The sequence below is a fragment of the Ranitomeya imitator genome, chromosome 2 (genome assembly GCF_032444005.1).
Source record: "Ranitomeya imitator isolate aRanImi1 chromosome 2, aRanImi1.pri, whole genome shotgun sequence".
Taxonomy (NCBI): Eukaryota; Metazoa; Chordata; class Amphibia; order Anura; family Dendrobatidae; genus Ranitomeya; species Ranitomeya imitator.
In genome coordinates this window covers 809,509,067-809,533,667 of record NC_091283.1, presented here as the reverse complement: position 1 = coordinate 809,533,667, position 24,601 = coordinate 809,509,067, and the positions used below count along the sequence as shown (strand labels likewise).

Below are 24,601 nucleotides of genomic sequence, written 5' to 3'. Positions count from 1 at the left end.
GTCGCTGATTGGTCATGGCAAAATGCCCACGACCATTGCCACGACCAATCAGCGACGGGCGCAGTCCGGTGGCAACATGGCCGCTCCTTCCTCCCCGCAGTCAGTGCCTGCTCCGTACTCCCCTCCAGTCAGCGCTCACACAGGGTTAATGGCAGCGCTAATGGACCGCGTGTCTATGCAGCCTCAATAGTAAAAAGATCTAATGTTAAAAATAATAAAAAAAATAAAACATCATCATATACTCACATTCTGGCGCCTTTCCCGCTCCTCGCGATGCTTCGGTAACCGCTGCATGCAAGCGGCAGGTTCCGGTGGCAAGGATGGTATGCGACAAGGACCTGCCATGATGTCACGGTCATGTGACCGCGACGTCATCACAGGTCCTGCGCCCATACCAACCCTGGGACCGGACTTCAACGGAGGGTGAGTATATGTTTATTTTTTATTTTAAGTCTGTATACTACATGGCTCTGTGCTGTATACTCCGTCGCTGTGCAATATACTACGTGGCTGGGCAATATACTACGTGGCTGGGCAATACACTACGTGACTGGGCAATATACTACGTGACTGGACAATATACTACGTGGCTGGGCAATATACTAGGTGGCTGGGTAATATACTAGGTGGCTGGACAATATACTACGTGGCTGGGCAATATACTACGTGGCTGGGCAATATACTACGTGGCTGCGCTATATACTACGTGACTGGGCAATATACTACGTGGCTGGGCAATATACTATGTGGACATGCATATTCTAGAATACCCGATGCGTTAGAATCGGGCCACCATCTAGTACTGTGTATTGAGGGCTGTGGTGGATACCATACTGCATGGGACGCTGTGGTGACAATCTTACAGTGTGGGGTGCTGTGGGGCATCATACTTTGTGTAAGCTTTGTGGGGCAACCATACTGTGTGGGGTCATCAAGCTTTGTGAGGGCATAATACTCTGCAGGAGTAATGAAAGGGGTATCATAGTGAGTGACACCACTTGGGGGCTTCAGTAGGAGCAAAATAACTGTCTAAGTGCTGCAATACATTTCCTTAACCATTTCTTATATTGTTGGGAGATGTCTTCTTCTTTGCCTGTGACGTCATAGGACTTTTTTTTATGGGACCTGTTATTTCTATGTACATCCCTACTCAGGAGCATTATTACAGTAAAGAGGCACTGAGGTCATTACTATATGGAGGCACAATAGGGGATTGTTATCATTTAAGGGGAAGCAAGGAGCCAATATTATTATTAATATAAGAAAGTACAGGGGATATTTTTTATTATTATAATGAGGTACAAGGTTATTATTATAGGAGGTCAAGGGGGCGCATTATTAAATGAAGCACAGGGGAATTATTATAAGGAATCACAAGTTGTGGTTTGAGTAAAGGTGGCAGAATGTGAGGAGGTTCCTGAAAAATCAGTAAAAGGCAGATGTATGTGTGTTACATTTTGCAGGAACGAGTTATGGATGGAATTAAAGGTCGTGGTGGTCTGGACTGAATGCAAAGGAAAAGGAAAAAAATGACAACAATAAGCGAGACGTCACTGGTGAGAACCTGCACAATGTGCTCATATATGGTCTGCAGAGCACTGGTGTAGACCAGATATTACAATAATATGGTCACTGTATGGCGGAAATATCAGTTTCATTACAGAATTTTTGGTTAAAGTAGTTGTCCAAGCTTGAAGTTAAAGTCTGCAGTGACTGTGTGTGACTGCAGACTTCTGAATCCTCGCAGAGCTCGCACGCTGTGAGGATTCTTTGGTGCTGGTACTGGGATTTGGTGATTATGTACTGTGACTTAATTTGAACAGCATGGGCCCTAAAGCAAAAGCTCTAATGGGGACCCAAATTATTGCAAGTCTTTAAAAGCGTTGGTCTTTTTTGTGAGGCAGTGACCGGTGTTATATGCGAAGGTCACTATGTGTCCCCCAGGATGTGCAAGGAAACATATGGAGGCTGTGGGAGTGCATTGCAGTTACTGGTTTAGCTATGATTGCAATGCAGAATTAAAGTCAGTGTTGGACTTGGGCAAGCTATTTGTCCAAAGTAGACTTAGGAAAGCCTGTTCTGGGGTCTTATTTTTTAAACAGACTACAGGATGGTAGTGGGGCAGTCCGTTTCCTCCCCCAGCCCGGGTTTTCCAGGTGGCCTATGGCCACAGGTACTTTGGTAAAAACCCCTGCAGCCGAGGGTTGGGTGTCTCAGTTTGGCTTTTGCATGTGTGCAGAGCAGAAGGCTCTGCAGAGCTCCACCTGTGTGATGTAGCATAGGCAAGCCGAGCTACAAGGCCAAGTGAAGCCAAAAGGCCTGGCACCCCTCAGCATACATGGCTGTGCAGCCGCCCACAGTAATCGATCCTGGTTATGGACTATCCTGTTTCCCGGTTGCGATACAAAGTATCCTATTTACTTTGTTCTGTTTGTGAGTAGGCTGACCATTAAAAAGAGACTTTGCTTTTGAACTTTTCCTGGGTCACTGCCTGTCTGTCACACTGCACCAACCCCACAGCACTACATATGGTGGAGAATGCAGGTAGTGTGAACTGAGGCATACCACAAAGCATGCTGCATGTCAGGGATTAGAACTGCGACACTGAAGCCCAAGCCTGCTGACAAGATGGAGGAGCTTTTGAAGCAGATGGTCCTCACTCACCAACGGCAACAAGAGCAGCACCTGCAGCAGCTATAGTTCCAGCAGCACCAGCAGGAGCAGCAGCAACAACATCAGGAACTACATAATAAGTAGCAGCTGCAGCTTCAGCACCAATAAAAACAGAAACAGCAGCAGGAGCAGCACCAATTGCAGCAGACAAATAACCTGTTGATGCAGCAGATGCAAGAGGCAGCCTCCACCAGGAACCTCAATCCGTTCGGAGGCTCGGTATAGAGTTTGGTCAGCCTTAAGGAAGATGAGTCCTGAGTAGAGTTGAGCGACCTTGACCTTTTTAGAGTCGAGCCGGGTTTCGCGAAACCCGACTATCTCAAAAGTCGGGTCGAGTGAAATCGGCCGATTATGACGTAAAGTCGGGATCGACCGAAACACGAAACCCAATGCAAGTCAATGGGGCAGCATAGTCGGCAGTGAGTGGGGGCCAGGAAAACACCTAGAGTGCCCATTTTAATGTCAAAACCATCCATTCTTCTTAATGAAGCTTGTCAAGCGTAATTTACCTTATAATAATTGGAAGGCATTTGAAATTGGGGGTCATTTGGCTAAAGTTGTGGTGGGTAGGGCTGGTTCAAGTAATTAGTGGGCCCAGGAAATCTGGACCACGTCACGGCAGTGGAGCAGGGAGAGGTAAGTATTTCAACTTTGCAAGTGCTGTGAACCTGAGCAAGCAGGGGGGGCCCACTCGTTGGCATTGGCACTGGCACAGGGCCCCTCAAAGTACAGCGGTGTGTTTGCACGGCGGGGGCGCCTCCCACCGGCAGCAACACTTTTGCGTACCATGAGAGGCCCTGTGCCAGTGACGTCGCCAACTAGTATTCCTCCCCCCACCTGATGAAGGAACCTGCACTTTCATCTGCACCTTCCTGTTTGTCCCCGTGTAAGGTGGTATGGTATGCGGGAAGGGGGACCTGACTTTCAGCAGGGTCACAATCTTGCAGTGTAGCGTGCACGGGAAATGTTGCGTTATGGGTCAATGTACCAGCAGACTCATCTATCACTGGCTGGGCAATGGGCAGGATGAGGAGGAAACACAGATATAGGCCCAAAGAATAAAGTGGGCTAAATGCAGTTCAAAATTGGTAACACAGGACTAATCAGGGGGCATTGCAGTGGAGGACAACTGGAATGAGAGGCTGACACAGAGAGTAGGCCCAAATCAGTAAGTAGTCGAAATGCAGTTCAAAATTGGCAACAGTAGTAAACAGGCGGCACAGCTTTGTTCAGTGGAGGAGAACAGCAAGGAGTGGCAGACACCGATAGTAGGCCCCAACCCAACTAGTAGGCCAAATGCAGTCTAACATTAACAACTACTTAACGAGCGCCTGAAAACGGAATTTCAGGACAGGAAACCAGGAGAACAGCAAGGAGCGGCAGACACCGATAGTAGGCCCCAAACCAACTAGTACGCCAAATGCAGTTGTTCCGTTTAACCACAATTTAATGAGAGCCTGAAGATAGAAGTTCAGGAAAGGCAACCTGGAGAACACCTTGGAGTGGAACACACCATCTCTCTACACCCCATACCCAATTTGTAGGTCTAATGCAGCGTAGTTTCCAACAACTACTAAACGAGAGCATGATGATCGAAGCATTGGCGAGGAAACCTGGGGAGCACCTTGGAGTGGAACACACCATCTCTCTACACCCCATACCCAATTTGTAGGCCTAATGCAGCGTAGTTTCCAACAACTACTAAACGAGAGCCGGAAGATCGAAGCAATGGAGAGGAAACCTGGGGAACACCTTGGAGTGTAACACACCATCTCTCTACACCCCATACCCAATTTGTAAGCCTAATGCAGCGTAGTTTCCAACAACTACTAAACGAGAGCCGGAAGATCGAAGCAATGGAGAGGAAACCTGGGGAACACCTTGGAGTGTAACACACCATCTCTCTACACCCCATACCCAATTTGTAGGCCTAATGCAGCGTAGTTTCCAACAACTACTAAACGAGAGCCGGAAGATCGAAGCAATGGAGAGGAAACCTGGGGAACACCTTGGAGTGTAACACACCATCTCTCTACACCCCATACCCAATTTGTAGGCCTAATGCAGCGTAGTTTCCAACAACTACTAAACGAGAGCCGGAAGATCGAAGCAATGGAGAGGAAACCTGGGGAACACCTTGGAGTGTAACACACCATCTCTCTACACCCCATACCCAATTTGTAGGTCTAATGCAGCGTAGTTTCCAACAACTACTAAACGAGAGCCGGAAGATCGAAGCAATGGAGAGGAAACCTGGGGAACACCTTGGAGTGGAACACACCATCTCTCTACACCCCATACCCAATTTGTAGGCCTAATGCAGCGTAGTTTCCAACAACTACTAAACGAGAGCCGGAAGATCGAAGCTCAGGAAAGGCAACCTGGGGAACACCTTGGAGTGGAACACACCATCTCTCTACACCCCATACCCAATTTGTAGGCCCAATGCAGCGTAGTTTCCAACAACTACTAAACGAGAGCCGGAAGATCGAAGCTCAGGAAAGGCAACCTGGGGAACACCTTGGAGTGTAACAAACCCTCTCTCTACACCACGGAAGGGCTGATTCTTAGGAAGGAAGGCTGTCGGAAAGAAGCAGGGCGCGTCCGAGGGTGATTATATTCTTATTAGGTATATACTCACCCTCGGACGCGCCCTGCTTCTTTATTTGTAATGAATGTTTATTTGCAATGTGGTTTTGACTTACTCTATTTTTTTGGTAAATAATGATTTTATTATTTTCATTGTTTTGCATCTTCTTGGCAATAATATAAAGAAGACGCGACAGGACAACACTCGGTGGATGCCATATCTGTGTTTAAAATTGAAAAAACCTTTCAGTTAACTACTTGCAGGAGAAAGTTATTGTAGCTGGTGGCCATTTTTAGTACTGTACCAGATTTTTGTTGTATGTGTTTGTTTTTAATGTTAAAATGTCTGCATTTGATATCTCTCCAGTATTTTCTTTTTTATAAGCAAAATACTTATTTTTATATTTTCTGATGTTGGTTCCAGGGGTACACGGGCAGCAGTGGTGTGGTCAGTGGAGGCCTAGTGGAAGGAGTGACCGCAGACAGGCATCGAAGGCCTAAAATAATAACACATGGCTGTAGGCAATTTTAAATTGGTTACAGGGGTACACGGGCAGCAGTGGTGTGGTCAGTGGAGGCCTAGTGGAAGGAGTGACCGCAGACAGGCATCGAAGGCCTAAAATAATAACACATGGCTGTAGGCAATTTTAAATTGGTTCCAGGGGTACACGGGCAGCAGTGGTGTGGTCAGTGGAGGCCTAGTGGAAGGAGTGACCACAGACAGGCATCGAAGGCCTAAAATAATAACACATGGCTGTAGGCAATTTTAAATTGGTTACAGGGGTACACGGGCAGCAGTGGTGTGGTCAGTGGAGGCCTAGTGGAAGGAGTGACCGCAGACAGGCATCGAAGGCCTAAAATAATAACACATGGCTGTAGGCAATTTTAAATTGGTTCCAGGGGTACACGGGCAGCAGTGGTGTGGTCAGTGGAGGCCTAGTGGAAGGAGTGACCGCAGACAGGCATCGAAGGCCTAAAATAATAACACATGGCTGTAGGCAATTTTAAATTGGTTACAGGGGTACACGGGCAGCAGTGGTGTGGTCAGTGGAGGCCTAGTGGAAGGAGTGACCGCAGACAGGCATCGAAGGCCTAAAATAATAACACATGGCTGTAGGCAATTTTAAATTGGTTCCAGGGGTACACGGGCAGCAGTGGTGTGGTCAGTGGAGGCCTAGTGGAAGGAGTGACCACAGACAGGCATCGAAGGCCTAAAATAATAACACATGGCTGTAGGCAATTTTAAATTGGTTACAGGGGTACACGGGCAGCAGTGGTGTGGTCAGTGGAGGCCTAGTGGAAGGAGTGACCGCAGACAGGCATCGAAGGCCTAAAATAATAACACATGGCTGTAGGCAATTTTAAATTGGTTCCAGGGGTACACGGGCAGCAGTGGTGTGGTCAGTGGAGGCCTAGTGGAAGGAGTGACCGCAGACAGGCATCGAAGGCCTAAAACAGGGCCGCCATCAGGGCATTACAGCCATTACTGCTGTATGGGGCCCGGTCAGCAGCAGTACACAGAGGGGCCCGCAGATCCGGGGCCCCACTGTTGTGCTTCTACTGATCGGGCCCCATCATGTAGTAAAATACTGTGCACTGCGGCGCTGGGGCCCGGGAGCCTTTTTGGAGCTGTGCACGGCCGTCTCACCTAGTCGGCTGCACAGCTCCTGCTCGGCTGTGGCTAGAATGTATGGGCTCCCTGCAGGTCCTGACTACAGCCCATACATTCTAGCCGTCTCAGTAGTGAATGTGCTAGAATGTAGGGGCTCCTGTCAGGTCCTCTCAGCAGCCCATACATTCTAGCTGCTGCTTCACTGCTGACAACACTAGACGCCCCGGGAACGACTGAGGTAAGTATAAAAAACATTTTTGTTTTTTTAATAGGTGAGGTGAGGTGGGGGGGAGTGAGACTGCAGATGATGGGGTGTGTTTTAGGGAGTACTGTACATGATGAAATAATAGGGGGCTGCAAATGATAAAGTGTATTTGAGGGGGTACTACACATGAAATGATTGGGGCTGCAAATGAAGTAAGGGGGACTGCAAATGAAGTGAAGGGGGGATAGGGGACTGCAAATGATGATGTGGGGGTGATGGGGACTGCAAATGATGATGTGGGGGTGATGGGGACTGCAAATGATGTGGGGATGATGGGGACTGCAAATGATGTTGGGGGACTGCAAATGATGTGGGGGTGATGGGGACTGCAAATGATGTTGGGGGACTGCAAATGATGTGGGGGTGATGGGGACTGCAAATGATGTGGGGATGATGGGGACTGCAAATGATGTTGGGGGACTGCAAATGATGATGTGGGGGTGATGGGAACTGCAAATGATGTGGGGATGATGGGGACTGCAAATGATGTTGGGGGACTGCAAATGATGTGGGGGTGATGGGGACTGCAAATGATGTGGGGTTATGGGGACTGCAAATGATGTGGGGGTGATGGGGACTGCAAATGATGTGGGGTTATGGGGACTGCAAATGATGATGTGGGGTGATGGGGACTGCAAATGATGATGTGGGGTGATGGGGACTGCAAATGATGTGGGGGTGATGGGAACTGCAAATGATGTGGGGGTGATGGGAACTGCAAATGATGTGGGGGTGATGGGAACTGCAAATGATGTGGGGGTGATGGAGACTGCAAATGATGTGGGGGTGATGGAGACTGCAAATGATGATGTGGGGGTGATGGGGACTGCAAATGATGTTGGGGGACTGCAAATGATGATGTGGGGGTGATGGGGACTGCAAATGATGTGGGGGTGATGGGGACTGCAAATGATGTGGGGGTGATGGGGACTGCAAATGATGTTGGGGGACTGCAAATGATGATGTGGGGGTGATGGGGACTGCAAATGATGGGGGGTGATGGGGACTGCAAATGATGTTGGGGGACTGCAAATGATGATGTGGGGGTGATGGGGACTGCAAATGATGTGGGGGTGATGGGAACTGCAAATGATGTGGGAGTGATGGAGACTGCAAATGATGATGTGGGGGTGATGGGGACTGCAAATGATGTTGGGGGACTGCAAATGATGATGTGGGGGTGAGGGGGACTGCAAATGATGTGGGGGTGATGGGAACTGCAAATGATGTGGGGGTGATGGAGACTGCAAATGATGTGGGGTGATGGAGACTGCAAATGATGATGTGGGGGTGATGGGGACTGCAAATGATGTTGGGGGACTGCAAATGATGATGTGGGGGTGATGGGGACTGCAAATGATGTTGGAGGACTGCAAATGATGATGTGGGGGTGATGGGGACTGCAAATGATGTGGGGGTGATGGGGACTGCAAATGATGTGGGGGTGATGGAGACTGCAAATGATGATGTGGGGGTGATGGGGACTGCAAATGATGTTGGGGGACTGCAAACGATGTGGGGGTGATGGGGACTGCAGATGATGATGGGGGGTGATGGGGACTGCAAATGATGTGGGGGGACTGCAAATGATGATGTGGGGGTGATGGGGACTGCAAATGATGTGGGGGTGATGGGGACTGCAAATGATGATGTGGGAGATGGGGACTGCAAATGATGTGGGGGTGATGGGAATTGCAAATGATGTGGGGGGGATGGGGATAGGTAATGATGTGGGAGTGATAGGGACTGCAGATGATGAAGTGTGTTTGAGGGGGTTCTGCACATGATGAAATGATAGGGGGCTGCAAATGATGAAGTAAGGGGGACTGCAGATGAAGTGACGGGGGGGATAGGGGACTAAATGATGAAGTGGGGGTGATGGGGACTGCACATGAAGTGAGTGTGAGGGACGTGGACAGCAATTGAATTGAACTTGGGGGTGGGAAGAGCAAATGATGTATTGAAGGTGGGGAGAGCAAATAATGAATTTTGAGGGTGGGGAAGATCAATTGATAATGAATAGAGGGCGGGAGAGAGAGAAGACGTGGCAATGAATTGAGGCAGAAGGGGCATGTAACTATAATGAATTGGGGTAAGGGTTAGAGCGGGAGGTACATAGTGGGTTCGTTGAGGATAAAGTAACTGGTAATAAATTGGAAGAATACAGGTGCTAATTAATTTATATATTAAATGAGGAAAGTGGCTATATACAGATAGTGGGGGCACAGTGGCGGATTATAATTTATATTTGGAATGGTGGGTTGCATAATAACCAATTATATATTAATGGTGGGTGAACGTCTGTAGTCAGATGTGTAGTGTAGAAGAAAGGGAAAAAATGGGGAATGTGCTCTGGAAGCGGTGCTCTAGATAACTGTGTTATTTTATGCAGATGAGACGAGTCCTGGCAGAAAGAAGTGATAGCGGTCTGCGCTGGATTAAAAAGAAACGCAAAGATGAAGGACTTTAGCTAGAGACGTCACTGGTGAGTATGTTACCTGTACACTGACACCATACACTGTATACTGTATACAGTGCTCCTGTGTATAATGTCACTGGTGATCACTATACTATCTGTACACTATACACTATATACAGAGCTCCTTTGTATAATGTCACTAGTGATTGCTGTATTACATGTACACTGTACCCTATATACAGAGCTCCTGTGTATAATGTCACTAGTGATCACTATATTATCTGTACACTATACACTATATACAGAGCTCCTGTGTATAATGTCACTAGTGATCGCTGTATTACATGTACACTATACACTATATACAGAGCTCCTGTGTATAATGTCACTAGTGATCGCTGTATTACATGTACACTGACACTATATGAAGAGCTCCTGTGTATAATGGCATCGGCGACCACTGTATTACCTGTACACACACTGCATACTAAGTACAGATCTCCTGTGTATAATGGCACTTATGGTGATAGTATTTTTTTTTTATTAATGATCAGTATTGTACTATTCAGTCACAATGTGGTGGTAATATGTTGTCCGGCCATGGTGTAGCGGTATTTGTTCCTTGTATGTGCTATTATTCGGTCACTGTGTGGTGGTAATATGTGGTCTGTTCATGTTGTGTTGGTATTTGTTCCTTGTATGTAGTTGGTCACCATGTGATGGTAATATGTGGTCTGGACATGCTGCGGTGGTATTTGTCCCTTGTATGTGATATTGTTCAGTCACTGTGGTGGTAATATGTGGTCTGCACATGGTGTGGCGGTATTTGTTCCTTGTAGATAGTATTATAGGTCACTATGTGGTGATAATATGGTGTCTGGTCATGGTGTTGTGGTATTTGTCCCTTGTATGTGGTATTATTGGTCAATTGAAAAATAAATAAAAATACACCTAAATTGTATTGCATATTTTAACAAATGTTTAATAGATTAGAGTAGAGTAGGGCTCGGCCAAAAGAGTCTACCTTGTTGTCGTCTCAAATTTAAAAAAACCTTTTGGCCAAAACAAAAGCTGCTGGCTATGTGTTTGATCTGGTAATGGGAACTGTTAATGTGTGATTTGTGAGAAGTGGAGTTTTGGCAAGAGACAGCGGTGGGGCTGTTGACAGTTCGAGGGGTGGAGGCGGGGCTGGGGTGGAGCCTGGGCGGAGTCTTAAGGGGCCCTGAAAATTTTGCCAGTATGGGGCCCTGAAATTCCTAGTGGCAGCCCTGGCCTAAAATAATAACACATGGCTGTAGGCAATTTTAAATTGGTTCCAGGGGTACACGGGCAGCAGTGGTGTGGTCAGTGGAGGCCTAGTGGAAGGAGTCACCGCAGACAGGCATCGAAGGCCTAAAATAATAACACATGGCTGTAGGCAATTTTAAATTGGTTACAGGGGTACACGGGCAGCAGTGGTGTGGTCAGTGGAGGCCTAGTGGAAGGAGTAACCGCAGACAGGCATCGAAGGCCTAAAATAATAACACATGGCTGTAGGCAATTTTAAATTGGTTCCAGGGGTACACGGGCAGCAGTGGTGTGGTCAGTGGAGGCCTAGTGGAAGGAGTGACCGCAGACAGGCATCGAAGGCCTAAAATAATAACACATGGCTGTAGGCAATTTTAAATTGGTTACAGGGGTACACGGGCAGCAGTGGTGTGGTCAGTGGAGGCCTAGTGGAAGGAGTGACCACAGACAGGCATCGAAGGCCTAAAATAATAACACATGGCTGTAGGCAATTTTAAATTGGTTACAGGGGTACACGGGCAGCAGTGGTGTGGTCAGTGGAGGCCTAGTGGAAGGAGTGACCGCAGACAGGCATCGAAGGCCTAAAATAATAACACATGGCTGTAGGCAATTTTAAATTGGTTCCAGGGGTACACGGGCAGCAGTGGTGTGGTCAGTGGAGGCCTAGTGGAAGGAGTGACCGCAGACAGGCATCGAAGGCCTAACATAACAAAAATGTCAATACAATGGTATTGTCAGTGGCAGGCATTGAAGGACTAAACATTGGTGGAGCTGTGAGATAATTTTGCAAGTGGTAGAGCACTGTTTGAGCTGGGGTGGGGGGAAACTGTCTTGTGGCCGGCGGTACAGGCCCAGGGCCCCTCATATTACAACGGTGTGTCTGACGTTGGGTGCGCACCACCACCGCCAGAGACACTTTATTGTACTAGGAGGGACCCAGTGGCAGTGCCATCGACCAAAAGCGGGCTCACCCACCTCTTCAGACAAACTGCACTCTCACGGGTGCTGTCGCCAAGTGTCGATACCACGGCCCCGTGTGGGGAGTTTGGCCATTTAGTGAGGTGTAAACATGTCGTATGCTGGACAATCAGGTGCAGAAAATTATGAGATTGGAAAAGGCATTCAGAATAGTCCACAGGCAAGACCTTTTCATAGGAAAGCTAGGTGTCAGCCGGGCAAGGTGGGGCAAAAGATTTCGAAATCCAGTTGTGGTTCATTTTAATGAAGGTTAGATCATCTACATTTTGGGTAGCCAGACGAGTCCTTTTTTCTGTTAGTATTGAACCTGCAGCACTGAATACTCTTTCTGATAGGACACTAGCTGCCGGGCAAGCAAGCTCCTGCAATGCATATTCTGCCAATTCTGGCCAGGTGTCTAATTTTGATGCCCAGTAATCAAATGGGAATGATGGTTGAGGGAGAACATCGATAAGGGATGAAAAATAGTTTGTAACCATACTGGACAAATGTTGTCTCCTGTCACTTTGAATTGATGCTGCAGTACCTGTCCTGTCTGCGGTCATAGCAAAATCACTCCACAACCTGGTCAGAAAACCCCTCTGGCCAACGCCACTTCTGATTTCTGCCCCTCTAACTCCTCTGGTCTGCTGGCCCCTGCAGCTCGTGTGAGAACGATCACGGGCGCTGTGTGCAGGGAATGCCAGAAGCAAACGGTCAACAAGAGTTGATTGTTTGGTTGCTAATATTAGTTCCAAGTTCTCATGTGGCATTATATTTTGCAATTTGCCTTTATAGCGAGGATCAAGGAGGCAGGCCAACCAGTAATCGTCATCATTCATCATTTTAGTTATGCGTGTGTCCCTTTTGAGGATACGTAAGGCATAATCCGCCATGTGGGCCAAAGTTCCAGTTCTCAAATCTGCGGTTGTGCTTGGTTGAGGGGCAGTTTCAGGCAAATCCACGTCACTTGTGTCCCTCAAAAAACCAGAACCCGGCCTTGCCGCGCCACCAATTTCCAGTGGCCCCGGAAAAGCTTCCTCATTAAAAATATAATCATCCCCATCATCCTCCTCGTCCTCCTCCTCCTCTTCGCCCGCTACCTCGTCCTGTACACTGCCCTGGCCACACAATGGCTGACTGTCATCAAGGCTTTCCTCTTCCTCAGCTGCAGACGCCTGATCCTTTATGTGCGTCAAACTTTGCATCAGCAGACGCATTAGGGGGATGCTCATGCTTATTATGGCGTTGTCTGCACTAACCAGCCGTGTGCATTCCTCAAAACACTGAAGGACTTGACACATATCTTGAATCTTCGACCACTGCACACCTGACAACTCCATGTCTGCCATCCTACTGCCTGCCCGTGTATGTGTATCCTCCCACAAAAACATAACAGCCCGCCTCTGTTCACACAGTCTCTGAAGCATGTGCAGTGTTGAGTTCCACCTTGTTGCAACGTCTATGATTAGGCGATGCTGGGGAAGGTTCAAAGAACGCTGATAGGTCTGCATACGGCTGGAGTGTACGGGCGAACGGCGGATATGTGAGCAAAGTCCACGCACTTTGAGGAGCAGGTCGGATAACCCCGGATAACTTTTCAGGAAGCACTGCACCACCAGGTTTAAGGTGTGAGCCAGGCAAGGAATGTGTTTCAGTTGGGAAAGGGAGATGGCAGCCATGAAATTCCTTCCGTTATCACTCACTACCTTGCCTGCCTCAAGATCTACAGTGCCCAGCCACGACTGCGTTTCTTTCTGCAAGAACTCGGACAGAACTTCCGCGGTGTGTCTGTTGTCGCCCAAACACTTCATAGCCAATACAGCCTGCTGACGTTTGCCAGTAGCTGCCCCATAATGGGAGACCTGGTGTGCAACAGTGGCAGCTGCGGATGGAGTGGTTGTGCGACTGCGGTCTGTGGACGAGCTCTCGCTTCTGCAGGAGGACGAAGAGGAGGAGGAGGGGGTGCGAACGGCTACAGCCAATTGTTTCCTAGACCGTGGGCTAGGCAGAACTGTCCCAAACTTGCTGTCCCCTGTGGACCCTGCATCCACCACATTTACCCAGTGTGCCGTGATGGACACGTAACGTCCCTGGCCATGCCTACTGGTCCATGCATCTGTTGTCAGGTGCACCTTTGTGCTCACAGATTGCCTGAGTGCATGGACGATGCGCTCTTTAACATGCTGGTGGAGGCCTGGGATGGCTTTTCTGGTAAAAAAGTGTCGACTGGGTAGCTCGTAGCGTGGTACAGCGTAGTCCATCAGGGCTTTGAAAGCTTCGCTTTCAACTAACCGGTAGGGCATCATCTCTAACGAGATTAGTCTAGCTATGTGTGCGTTCAAACCCTGTGTACGCGGATGCGAGGCTAAGTACTTCCTTTTTCTAACCATAGTCTCATGTAGGGTGAGCTGGACTGGAGAGCTGGAGATCGTGGAACTAGCGGGGGTGCCGGTGGACATGGCAGACTGAGAGACGGTGGGAGATGGTATTGTTGCCACCGGTGCCCTAGATGCAGTGTTTCCTACTACGAAACTGGTGATTCCCTGACCCTGACGGCTTTGGCCTGGCAAAGAAACCTGCACAGATACTGCAGGTGGTGCGGAAAATGGTGGCCCTACACTGCCGGAAGGGATGTTGCGTTGCTGACTAGCTTCATTGGCCGAGGGTGCTACAACCTTAAGGGACGTTTGGTAGTTAGTCCAGGCTTGCAAATGCATGGTGGTTAAATGTCTATGCATGCAACTTGTATTGAGACTTTTCAGATTCTGTCCTCTGCTTAAGGTATTTGAACATTTTTGACAGATGACTTTGCGCTGATCAATTGGATGTTGTTTAAAAAAATGCCAGACTGCACTCTTTCTAGCATCGGATACCTTTTCAGGCATTGCAGACTGAGCTTTAACCGGATGGCCACGCTGTCCTCCAACAGGTTTTAGCTTTGCCACGCGTTTTGGGCAAGATACGGGCCCGGCAGATGGAACCTGTTGCGATGTTGATGCCTGCTGCGGCCCCTCCTCCTCCGCTTCAGAACTGCTGCCGCCTGCACCCTGTTCCCCCAATGGCTGCCAATCGGGGTCAAGAACTGGGTCATCTATTACCTCTTCTTGTAGCTCGTGTGCAACTTCGTCTGTGTCACCGTGTCGGTCGGTGGTATAGCGTTCGTGATGGGGCAACATAGTCTCATCAGGGTCTGATTCTTGATCAGCACCCTGCGAGGGCAATGTTGTGGTCTGAGTCAAAGGACCAGCATAGTAGTCTGGCTGTGGCTGTGCATCAGTGCACTCCATGTCAGATTCAACTTGTAATGGGCATGGACTGTTAACTGCTTCACTTTCTAAGCCAGGGACGGTATGTGTAAAGAGCTCCATGGAGTAACCCGTTGTGTCACCTGCTGCATTCTTCTCTGTTGTTGTTTTTGCTGAAGAGGACAAGGAAGCGACTTGTCCCTGACGGTGAACATCCACTAACGACGCGCTGCTTTGACATTTACCAGTTTCACGAGAGGAGGCAAAAGAGCTAGAGGCTGAGTCAGCAAGATAAGCCAAAACTTGCTCTTGCTGCTCCGGCTTTAAAAGCGGTTTTCCTACTCCCAGAAAAGGGAGCGTTCGAGGCCTTGTGTAGCCAGACGACGAACCTGGCTCCACAGCTCCAGACTTAGGTGCAATATTTTTTTTCCCACGACCAGCTGATGCTCCACCACTACCAGTACCCTCATTACCAGCTGACAATGAACGCCCCCGGCCACGACCTCTTCCACCATACTTCCTCATTGTTTTAAAAACGTAAACAAACTAACGGTATTTGTTGCTGTCACACAAATTACACGGTGAGCTATAACTTCAGTATGATTTAGCTACCCCTTTACAGGTGAGTGAGACCACAACGAAAATCAGGCACAATGTTACACACTCTGTTGTTGTTGGTGGCAACAAATGAGAGAGATGCCACACACGCAGGACTGTCACTGAAGCACAAATGTAAATATTAATCTCCCACTGATTTGATTTTTTTTTTTTTTTTCAGGGAGACTTTAGGAAAAAAAAAAATAGAATAAAATGATTTTTTCAGGAAGAATTTAGAAACCAAAGAAAACAAAAAAAGACTTTCTATGGCCCACTGAGTGAGAGATGACGCACACAGGAGTCAGGAGTGGCACACAAGCCCAGAGGCCAATATTTATCTCCCACTGATTGATGTAGTGATTTTTTTCAGGTAGATTTTGGAACCCAAATCAAGCTAAAAAAAATAATAGGCTTTCTATGGCCCACAATTGGAGAGAGAGAGAGAGATGGCACATCCAGGAGTCAAGACTGGCACACAAGCAGAAAGGGCAATATTAATCTCCCACTGATTTGTTTTTTTTTTGTTTTTTTTCAGGGAGACTTTAGGAAAAAAAAATAGAATAAAATGATTTTTTCAGGAAGAATTTAGAAACCAAAGAAAATAAAATGATTTTTTCAGGGAGAATTTAGAAAACAAATAAAACAAAAAAAGGCTTTCTATGGCCCACTGAGTGAGAGATGACGCACACAGGAGTCAGGAGTGGCACACAAGCCCAGAGGCCAATATTTATCTCCCACTGATTGATGTAGTGATTTTTTCAGGTAGATTTTGGAACCCAAATCAAGCTAAAAAAATAATAGGCTTTCTATGGCCCACAATTGGAGAGAGAGAGAGAGATGGCACACCCAGGAGTCAAGACTGGCACACAAGCAGAAAGGGCAATATTAATCTCCCACTGATTTGTTTTTTGTTTTGTTTTTTCAGGGAGACTTTAGGAAAAAAAAAAATAGAATAAAATGATTTTTTCAGGAAGAATTTAGAAACCAAATAAAATAAAATGATTTTTTCAGGGAGAATTTAGAAAACAAATAAAACAAAAAAAGGCTTTCTATGGCCCACTGAGTGAGAGATGACGCACACAGGAGTCAGGAGTGGCACACAAGCCCAGAGGCCAATATTTATCTCCCACTTTTTTTTTTTTGTTCCAGGGAAAATTTATAAACCCAGTAAAAAAAATAATAAATAGGCTTTCTATGGCCCACTATCTGAGAGACAGAGAGAGATGGCACGCTTAGGACTGGCACACAAGCCCAAAGGCCAATATTAATCTCCCTTTTTTTTTTAAGGGAGAATTTATAAAACCAAAAAAAATAAAATAAATAGGCTTTCTATGGCCCACTATTTGTGAGAGAGATGGCACGCTCAGGACTGGCACACAAGCCCAGAGGCCAATATTAATCTCCCACTTTTTTTTTTTTTTCCAGGGAAAATTTATAAACCCAATAAAAAAAAATAAAATAAATAGGCTTTCTATGGCCCACTATCTGAGAGAGAGAGATGGCACGCTTAGGACTGGCACACAAGCCCAAAGGCCAATATTAATCTCCCACTGATTGATTTATTGATTTTTTCAGGTAGAATTTAGAACCCAAATAAAGCAAAAAAAAAAAAAAAATGGGCTTTCTATGGCCCACTGAGTGAGTGATGATGCACACAGGAGTCAGGAGTGGCACACAAGCCCTGAGGCCAATATTTTTCTCCCACTGATTGATGTAGTGATTTTTTCAGGTAGATTTTAGAACCAAAATCAAGCAAAAAAATAAATAGGCTTTCTATGGCCCACTGAGTGAGTGATGATGCAGACAGGAGTCAAGAGTGGCACACAAGCCCTGAGGCCAATATTTTTCTCCCACTGATTGATGTAGTGATTTTTTCAGGTAGATTTTATAACCCAAATCAAGCAAAAAAATAAATAGGCTTTCTATGGCCCACTGAGTGAGAGATGACACAGACAGGGATGGCACTCTAGCAGAAATGTCAATCTTAATCTCCCACAAAAAAAAAAAAAAAAACAGGGAGTGTCCTTCAATTACTATCTCCCTGCAGTAATCTCAGCCAGGTATGGCAGGCAGCAATAAGGAGTGGACTGATGCACAAATTAAATAAAAAGTGTGTACAAACCAAAAAGATAGCTGTGCAGAAAGGAAGGAACAAGAGGATTTGTGCTTTGAAAAAAGCAGTTGGTTTGCACAGCGGCGTACACACAGCAATGCAGCTATCAGGGAGCCTTCTAGGGCAGCCCAATGAGCTACAGCGCTGAGGGGGAAAAAAAAAAAAAATGTAGCTTCCACTGTCCCTGCACACCGAAGGTGGTGTTGGGCAGTGGAAATCGCTACAGCACAAGCGGTTTGGTGGTTAATGGACCCTGCCTAACGCTATCCCTGCTTCTGACGAAGCGGCAGCAACCTCTCCCTAAGCTCAGATCAGCAGCAGTAACATGGCGGTCGGCGGGAACGCCCCTTTATAGCCCCTGTGACGCCGCGGACAGCAAGCCAATCACTGCAATGCCCTTCTCTAAGATGGTGGGGACCAGGACCTATGTCATCACGCTGCCCACACTCTGCGTTTACCTTCATTGGCTGAGAAATGGCGCTTTTCGCGTCATTGAAACGCGACTTTGGCGCGAAAGTCGCGTACCGCATGGCCGACCCCGCACAGGGGTCGGATCGGGTTTCATGAAACCCGACTTTGCCAAAAGTCGGCGACTTTTGAAAATGAACGACCCGTTTCGCTCAACCCTAGTCCTGAGGATGATATGGAGGCCTTTCTCACCATGTTTGAATGCGCGGGAGAGCTTGCCGATGACCCAGTGGGCTGAAGTGGTGGCCCACTTCCTGACGGGAGATGCCCAGAAGGCCTACCTGGACCTCAGTCGGGACGATGCACTGGACTATGAGAAGCTGAGAGGTGAAATCCTTGCCAGACTGGGGATTAATACCTATGTGCGGGCTCAGCAGGTGTACCAGCGATCCTTTGCGGATTCTCGTCCCACCAGGTCTCAGGCATATGACTTACTGCTGATGGTAAAAAAATGGCTCCAACTTTAGACCTTAATCCCGCCCCATACAATAGAGAGGGTGGTGGTCGACCGGCTGGTGAGGGCTCTACCAGCAGCCATTCACGTTTGGGTGGGGCAAGGGGATCTGGTCACTCTGCACCAGGTGGTGGGACTGATTGAGTGGAATACGGCCACTCAAAACTTTATACAAGACACTGCTTCACTTCAGCTGTCGTGGCGGGCACAAGATAACACTCTGCCTACAGTCCTGCCCTGGAGCACGGGCATAACATTACCTGAGAACTGCTAACACTGATTACACAAGAACCACAAGACGGATTTCTTCACCCAGGTATCATTTTAATCAGTGCAGCCGTGGAAAACTGACAGTGCCTGTAGTTTACTTGGCAAAATCCTGATGACAGGTTCGCTTTACATGTTTCAAAAAGGGTAAAAATTGAATAACCATAATCTAACTGATCCATATTCTAAAACAGATCATTAATCCCGTACCGTAAAATAAATACATAAAAGTAATGTCAAAATTGCTTTTTTTTCTTCATCCCTCCTATCAAAAAAATAGAATAAAAATGTATGGGGTATCATATTGAAGATCAATAAATGCTATTCAGAACCCTCATTGATTGTGAAGATTTTGAATCTCTCACATTTCTCTCTTACTTTTCAGGGATTGTAGCTTTGTGGTCCTTGTCGATCTTGGCCTTTGAGAGATATGTCGTGATTTGCCGTCCGCTAGGAAATCTTCGTCTTCGTGGGAAACATTCAGCCATTGGTATCATATTTGTATGGTTTTTCTCTTTTATTTGGACAATTCCTCCAACCATGGGATGGAGTAGCTACACAACAAGTAAAATTGGAACCACTTGTGAACCCAACTGGTAAGATACTTTTCTTTTTTTCTTTTTTTTTTAAACACATAATAGGAGACTAAAGAACTTTTTTCACTGTAAATATATCTGCTACAATGAGTTGTGCTCAATACGATTTATGCAAAGTTATGCAAGGTTTCAAGAAAATTTGCGTAAATCAAAAGTGTAAGTCAATATAAAAGACTTTGCAGTACATCTTATTGGAGAAAACGCCTTCTTTCTCCACTTATTAGCCACTTCTCCTTCCCTTGATTCCTAAGCTCAACTTTTACTCTGAAAAACAGCCAAAAACCTTTCCATTTAAGTCAAGACAAGACAGACTTCTAACTAGCTGAAGGATCAAATTACAACTGCCATTTGAAGTCTATTCAGATGGTAGCAGGGAGGAGAACCGAGGAACAGTGTCAAGGACAGCAGTAGAAAGACACCCAGATGCTGCTGCTACTACTACTGTATTTTAGTAAATATTTAATGTTTATCTTACCTCAATGCTGGATTTACAGCTGCACTGCTCAATACTGCTGTATAATGTCTTCTATGTCACTGCTCCTTCTGAACATTATTTACACAGAGACAGGAGATCAGGAATCCTTGTGTCTGCTGTGTATGGGACACATCATAGCAGCTAGTCTCCATAACTAGCTCAGAGACAACAGAAAATTAATAATAGAGGCTGCGGATAAGGATCTGGTAAGACAAAAAATACAGAATTTAACCCTTTTGCGCCAAAGCTTGTTTTCACCTTCCTGACCACGCCAATTTTTTCAATTCTGACCAGTGTCACTAACTCTGGAAAGCTTCAATATACCCCAGTGATTTTGAGGCTGTTTTTTTTTACATATTGTACTTCAGCTTGATGGAGAAGTTAAGTTGATAATTTTTGCATTGATTTGTGCAAATATCGGAATTTCGAGCTGTGGAGGGCTGCGTATTTCCTCGTACTTCCTCCATTAAGCCCGCCCACTGCCGCAACTCTTCCATTCAGCTCCGCCTACGTCGGCATGCGTCCTGCGTACCTATCTTTAACATTGGGTACGCAAGCCATGCGAATGTATGTGGATGCCTCCGCATGCGTCGTTTTGATGCTGCGCCGAACTGCACCAAACGCAACATGTTGCATTTTGTTGCTGTCGGCGCAGCATCAAAACGATGCATGCGGAGGCATCCGCATACATTTGCATGGCCTGCGTACCCAATGTTAAAGATAGGTACGCAGGACGCATGCCGACGTAGGCGGAGCTGAATGGAAGAGGTGTGGCAGTGGGCAGGGCTTAATGGAGGAACTACACAGCCCTCTGCAGCAGATATACCTAAACAGTAGAAAACCTCCACAAGTGACCCCATTTTGGAAGCTACAACCCCCCAGGAATTTTTCTAGAAGTGCGATGAGCACCTTGAACCCTCAGGTGCTTCAGAGAATTTTATAACGTTGAGTCGTGAAAATAAAAAAAATCTAATTTGTCCTACAAAAATGTTGCTTTAGCCCCAAATTTTTTATTTTTACAATGGTAACAGTGGTAAATGTATGATGCAATTTCTCCTGAATATGTCGAGACCTCATATATGGTTGAAAACTTCTGTTTGGGTGCATGGAACGGCTTGGAAGGTATGCCATTTTGACTGGAATAGGTGACGGATGCCATGTCACATTTGAAGAGCCCCTGACATGTCAAAACAGAAAACCCCACAAATTAACACATTTTGGAAACTAGAACTCTCGAAAAATACATCTAGGGGAGTAAAGAGTATTTTTAACTCTCACATTTTCACCAAAATTGGCACCAAATTTGTTACACAATTTCAGCTGAATGTGGAAATACCCAATATGTGGATGTACAGTACTTTTTTGGCCACAAGGCGAATCTCGGGAGGGAAGGAGCACTATTTGATTGTTGGAGAACAAATTTTCGTAGAATTGTTTGCAGACTCCGTATACAGAGCCACAAAGTGCCAGAAGAGCAGAATACCCCCTCAAGCGACCCCATTTTGGAGATTGCACCCCTCTAGGAATTTATCTACAGGTGTAGTGACAATTTTGACTCCGTGGGTGTTTTCCAGAAACAAGCAGCAATGGATGTTGCTTAATGAAAATTACAAATCTACCATTGTAGAGCCCAGTACATTGCAGTACTTGTACATTGTAGAGCTCAGTATGTTGCAGTGCCCATACAGTGTGCCCAGCTCTTGCTTCTGGAGATACGCACCCCATAATTTAAGCAAGCTCTTATTGTTACAGAAATGCCAAACATGTGGACACTGACTGTGGTTTAGGCACGCTGTGGGGCTTGTCGCAGGCGTGCTGTAGGGGTGAGAGAAGGAGCCACCCCTTCTCACAAACTTCTAAATGGCGAGATCGCTATTGATCGAGGCATCTAGAAGATAACACGGGGTTGACATTATTGGGACCTGAGCCAATCTGGTCCCCATGATGTTGCAAATCAAAGTTATCGCTCTGCAGCGGAATCACAGCGCTGGGCATCCTGAGCGCTACAAGACCTCAGACCAGTGTCGGACTGATGTGCCAAGAGCCCACTAGTAACATTGACTTGGGAGGGGGGACTTTTCACCTGCATACAAATTATACACTACCCTCGTTCACAAATTTACCTATATCTCTATATAATAATAAACTGGGAAGTTTGGTTAATGAATGATGAGATGTTGTTTTTTTCTGTACAAAGCGAATCAAATGAATTATGCCAAGTACTGCCCATACAGTGGGGTTGGGGGCCAAAACCTGCACAGGGGTTCACCGGGGGGATTCCCCTGTTCTCCTATTGGCCAGTCCGAGACTGCTGATGACCGTAGAGAAACGACGGTGCTGCACAAAGCAAGGGCTGATGTTTATTTTACCGTCAATTTCCGCGAATGGGTTAAGACATATAACGATTATATTATTCCTCATGTACACACGACAATTTATTCTGAAAAGTTCAGTAAAATGACAGATACACTTTTAGGGTGCCAGTTTCAACCAATGTTTAGGACGGACCAAAAGACCACTGTCTATAAGTGACCCATTTCTGTCTTAGGAAAAAGCAAACCCAACCGAACTATGGACAACCAGAAAAACACCAAGCAGAAAGTAGGTATAAAAATGCCTTTATTATATATAATTGGCCAAATAAAAAGAAAACATTTGTGCGCACAACAGGACTAAAAAGTAATACATATTGTTGTTCAATAAATTAGTGGTAATGGCTGACCCAGTTTATATATAAAAAGAAGTAGTGCTTCCCATAAATAACAAGTGTATTAAAACAAAAGGGGGTGCAACTTTTGAACTAAATAATGTGGATTAAAATAACTCATAAAGTAAAGTGTATCAAAATACGAAAAATATATACCGTATCCACATAATATCCACATAGCAGTGTAAAGTGCAATGGTGCAATGTGCAACTCTGCAATTAGTGTACTGTGACACAGCAAAAAGTACGATCCAAATAAAAAGTGCCAAGTGCAAAAAAATGGGAGATACACAATAACTACCTTTCTGGGTCTGCCATGTCCCATAATAGCGCACCCCGACGCGCGTTTCCGATTTTTATCCTTCGTCTTTCTGCTTGGTGTTTTTCTGGTTGTCCATATATCGGTTGGGTTTGCTTTTTCCTTGTAAATAGTGGTTTTTCACTTTTTTTCACAGAGCACCACTCACTGTAACGCAACTTATAACTCGTTTATTATTGGTTTTATTTTGAATTTATTGGTGATTTTTTGGTCCATCTGTGTGTCCTCCTAACCATTTCTGTCTTAGACAACCCTTGCTCACTTATTTCTATTTCTGATGTATTCCCAATATTTATGTTATAGAGGAATGACCTGCAAAAAAATGTATCTCATTAAGAATCCTACAATTGTTTCATATCTCACAGGATTTGAAAAATCCCTGGTTGAGAAAACCTATCCTAATTTCATTTGTTTTTATGTAGTGTCCCATTCATCATCAGCATTTTATACATATGGTTCAAAATTCAGAATAACCAGTTTATAATTGGCACTGTATAACTTTAATATGCCTGATAAGCTTTGAAAATCTTTAACGGGCTGTCAACAATTCCAGAAACAGCATCACATGTTCTTAAAGGCCCCGAATACCCATTAGGCTAATGTTGGCCGAACCCGCCAATATTAAGATGTTTGTTTGCCGCGTTAATGTATATGGGGGGTGCTGAACAACTGATCGTCGGGAGAGATGTCGATCAAGTATGTCTAATTTTGGACTGGAAATCACCTTGTTTTCCCGGAGAAAAGCCACTGGCAAAGATGGCGGTCAACGGCTTTCTTACAGAGAACACAGGAACTCTCGGCCGAGTGAGCGCTCCTGAGTGTGGGAAAGACAAATATGAGACAAAAGAGAATGAAAGTAAATGAAAAGAGGATTTGCTTAAATATATATATTTTTCAGCATTTTCTGTAAATAGTGTGCCATTAAACAGAAATCTCATTCACCCAAATTTAACGAGCATGTTAATAGAGACGTTGGTGCTGATAGTTACAAGTCAAATCAACTATTCATGTCTATGACTATTTACTGCCTGTGGCCAGCTGTAGGCACAGCATGTAAGCGGAAGGTGACCCTTTCTTCATTATCCCTCCAACAATGCTTGGCTAACATCTGACTTACACTGTATATTGACACAAATTAGTTAAAAAAAAAATAGAGTTTTACAGCTCCGTAGATTTTTCTGTCATAAATGTAATTTTTTTTAACTTTGTGAACTGGTAATAATACTGGAATTACATCATAGATGACCATCATGGAAACTGTGTGACAAAGCGTCTGCTATCATCAGGGGAGATAATTAGTGTCAGGAGGCCATGTGTAGCCATAAATATTAAGAACCAAGTCTTAAAATACCCTCCCTACAGGAGCTGCTAGAACAGGAGGAACTGGTAATTAATAATTGAGAAAAAGTTCTGCCAGAACCCTGGAAAAAGTTACCCATCGTGTATAGAGCAACTATATTGTAATAGCCAATGCACTTCAATCTCTTTTAATGAGCAACGTGATGATATACATCAATCATATCTTTAAAACCACTGACGGGTGACGTGAATACCAG

At 45.8% G+C, this 24,601-nt stretch overlaps 1 protein-coding gene across 1 annotated transcript in view; it reads left to right on the top strand.

Moving 5' to 3' along the window:
• LOC138665887 (opsin-VA-like) overlaps positions 1-24,601 on the top strand; it is an 88,568-nt gene that overhangs the window by 3,960 nt on the left and 60,007 nt on the right. The window contains exon 2 of the mRNA XM_069753830.1: positions 19,335-19,545. Within this exon, the coding sequence (XP_069609931.1) occupies positions 19,335-19,545 (211 nt within the window). The remainder of the gene's footprint in view (positions 1-19,334; positions 19,546-24,601) is intronic.